The sequence below is a fragment of the Cajanus cajan genome, chromosome 7, assembly GCF_000230855.2.
Source record: "Cajanus cajan strain Asha chromosome 7, NIPB_CcT2T_4, whole genome shotgun sequence".
Classification (NCBI taxonomy): domain Eukaryota; kingdom Viridiplantae; phylum Streptophyta; class Magnoliopsida; order Fabales; family Fabaceae; genus Cajanus; species Cajanus cajan.
Genome location: NC_138523.1, coordinates 45,171,527 through 45,173,241, shown reverse-complemented (window position 1 = coordinate 45,173,241; position 1,715 = coordinate 45,171,527). Strand labels below are relative to the sequence as shown.

The following is a 1,715-nucleotide window of genomic DNA, read 5'->3' as shown; positions in this document are numbered from 1 at the left end:
TAGACATCAACGGTGCAAAACTGATTCAGGACATTGAGCATCAATTCCTAATCAACACCTCGCCTCATATATTTTGCACATGTCATAAAGCCTGAGATTTTTAAGGTTGTGGGTGTGGGATCACATGCAAAAAGATCAAAACTAAAGGAGGAACATCGTTACACAGTTACAAAGCATCTAGTTCGATCGGATAGACTACAATAGTAGCTAGGATATATTCACATGTGAGCGTACTTCATCTCCTTAATTTGTCTATGAACCCAAATTACTCCCAGTGCTATTGAATTTCCCACAATTAAAGAGAAGGCAAAGCAAGCTTCCATGCATGACCAGTCAAAGAAAGCATTCGCAACATGGAAAAGTGCATGCATCCTGAAACACAAGTGCAAATGCATGCTCTAGCTCCTTTTCTTTCCTAGCTAGGTATACATTTTTTAATCAAATACGGAAGCAAGTACAACTTTGAACATTGAATTAAGAAGAAATATTATAACATTCGTTTGAACCAGTAGTATAGAAGTAGTAACCTTATCTTTTCCTGATGAATATTAAGCACGATAAACAATAAAAACGAAAAAAGAAATTCAAATGTTCTTTAGCTTTGATCACAACATGTAGAGGAAGGTGTAGGAGTGGAAGAAGACTCGAATTTGTAATGCTTGTCCACTGCAACAGATACGTCCCACGTGCAACTAAGTCCCTTAGGTATGGTCACAAGGTCCCCAGCACCAAATTGTACGGACTCAGACGAGCCTTTTGAGTAAACCTTCACCTTCCCTCTCAGCAAATAACACGTCTCTTGAGCGTCGAATTTCAGCATGTACTTCCCAGGAGGACAACCCCATCTGAAAATTATACACAAAGTTTCATCATCAGATCCACTTATGAGTCATGCATAGTTAAGATGAAATTGTTGTCCCAATATGTACCTAATAAAGGGAAAGGCAAAAGGGGGAGAGAAAAAAAAAATACTCAAGCAATAATCTATTAAGTTGATATATCTTGTTCACTCACTTGGGCCACGAATTTATACCCAGCTCTGATAGTCGTGATTTTGAAGGGTTGCGTTCCACTGTGATAGTTAGCTCTGAAGATGAGCCTGGTGTTGATGTTGATGCCATGGACATAAAAGGAAAACGAGAGAAGGAGAGAAGGAATATAGGAGTCCTGAATTAAACAGGTTAGTGGTTGGTTTTGTTGCTTAGATTTTTTTTTTTTTATATTTGTAAGGGGGCTGTGGTCAGAGGTAGAGAAATGGAATTTTTATAGATCTAAGTGTTATACAAAGAGAGAAGAATCTTTGGTCGGGTTTGTTATTATATATAAACAGAGCTTTCTATATATATAGTGTACAGTTCTATAAATTGAATGGAACCGTTAACAATTTTACTTCTAAGTTCAAAACATTGTGCATGAACTTGGTGATAGTATTAGTTCCCTTGATGTAGTACAAATATCAAGGGAGAGAGACGAGTGATGAAAACGTGCTCTAAAGTAGTGCTATATTCTATGAACATTTGTATGCGCAAGTGTGCACTTGTGGAACTAACAATTTTGGTAAAGGATTGACTTAATGGAGACAAAAGAGGGGTCAATGACTGAGAAGGAATGTTCAGAAATGGAAATATCAGAAAGTGCAATGGCTTAAAATTAAGATGACCCTCCCACATACCTTTTGTCTTGCTTGGAGGCTGGCATCGTAATTCGCTACTGAA

The 1,715-nt window shown here is 37.7% G+C and overlaps 1 protein-coding gene across 1 annotated transcript; it reads right to left on the bottom strand.

Moving 5' to 3' along the window:
- Positions 1-469: 469 nt before the first annotated feature.
- Positions 470-1,468, bottom strand: LOC109795407 (uncharacterized). The gene is made up of 2 exons (XM_020354902.3): positions 1,015-1,468; positions 470-845 (listed from the first exon to the last, which is right to left on the bottom strand). The coding sequence occupies exons 1-2, from the start codon at positions 1,125-1,127 to the stop codon at positions 596-598; spliced, it is 363 nt and encodes a 120-aa protein (XP_020210491.1). The 5' UTR covers positions 1,128-1,468; the 3' UTR covers positions 470-595.
- Between the last annotated feature and the right edge of the window lie 247 nt (positions 1,469-1,715).

Coding starts and splice junctions, on each gene's coding strand:
- LOC109795407 (XM_020354902.3), bottom strand. CDS start 1,127: ATGTCCATGGCATCAACATCAACACCAGGCTCATCTTCAGAGCTAACT. Junction 846..1,014: donor GGTATAAATTCGTGGCCCAA/GTGAGTGAACAA, acceptor TATAATTTTCAG/ATGGGGTTGTCCTCCTGGGA.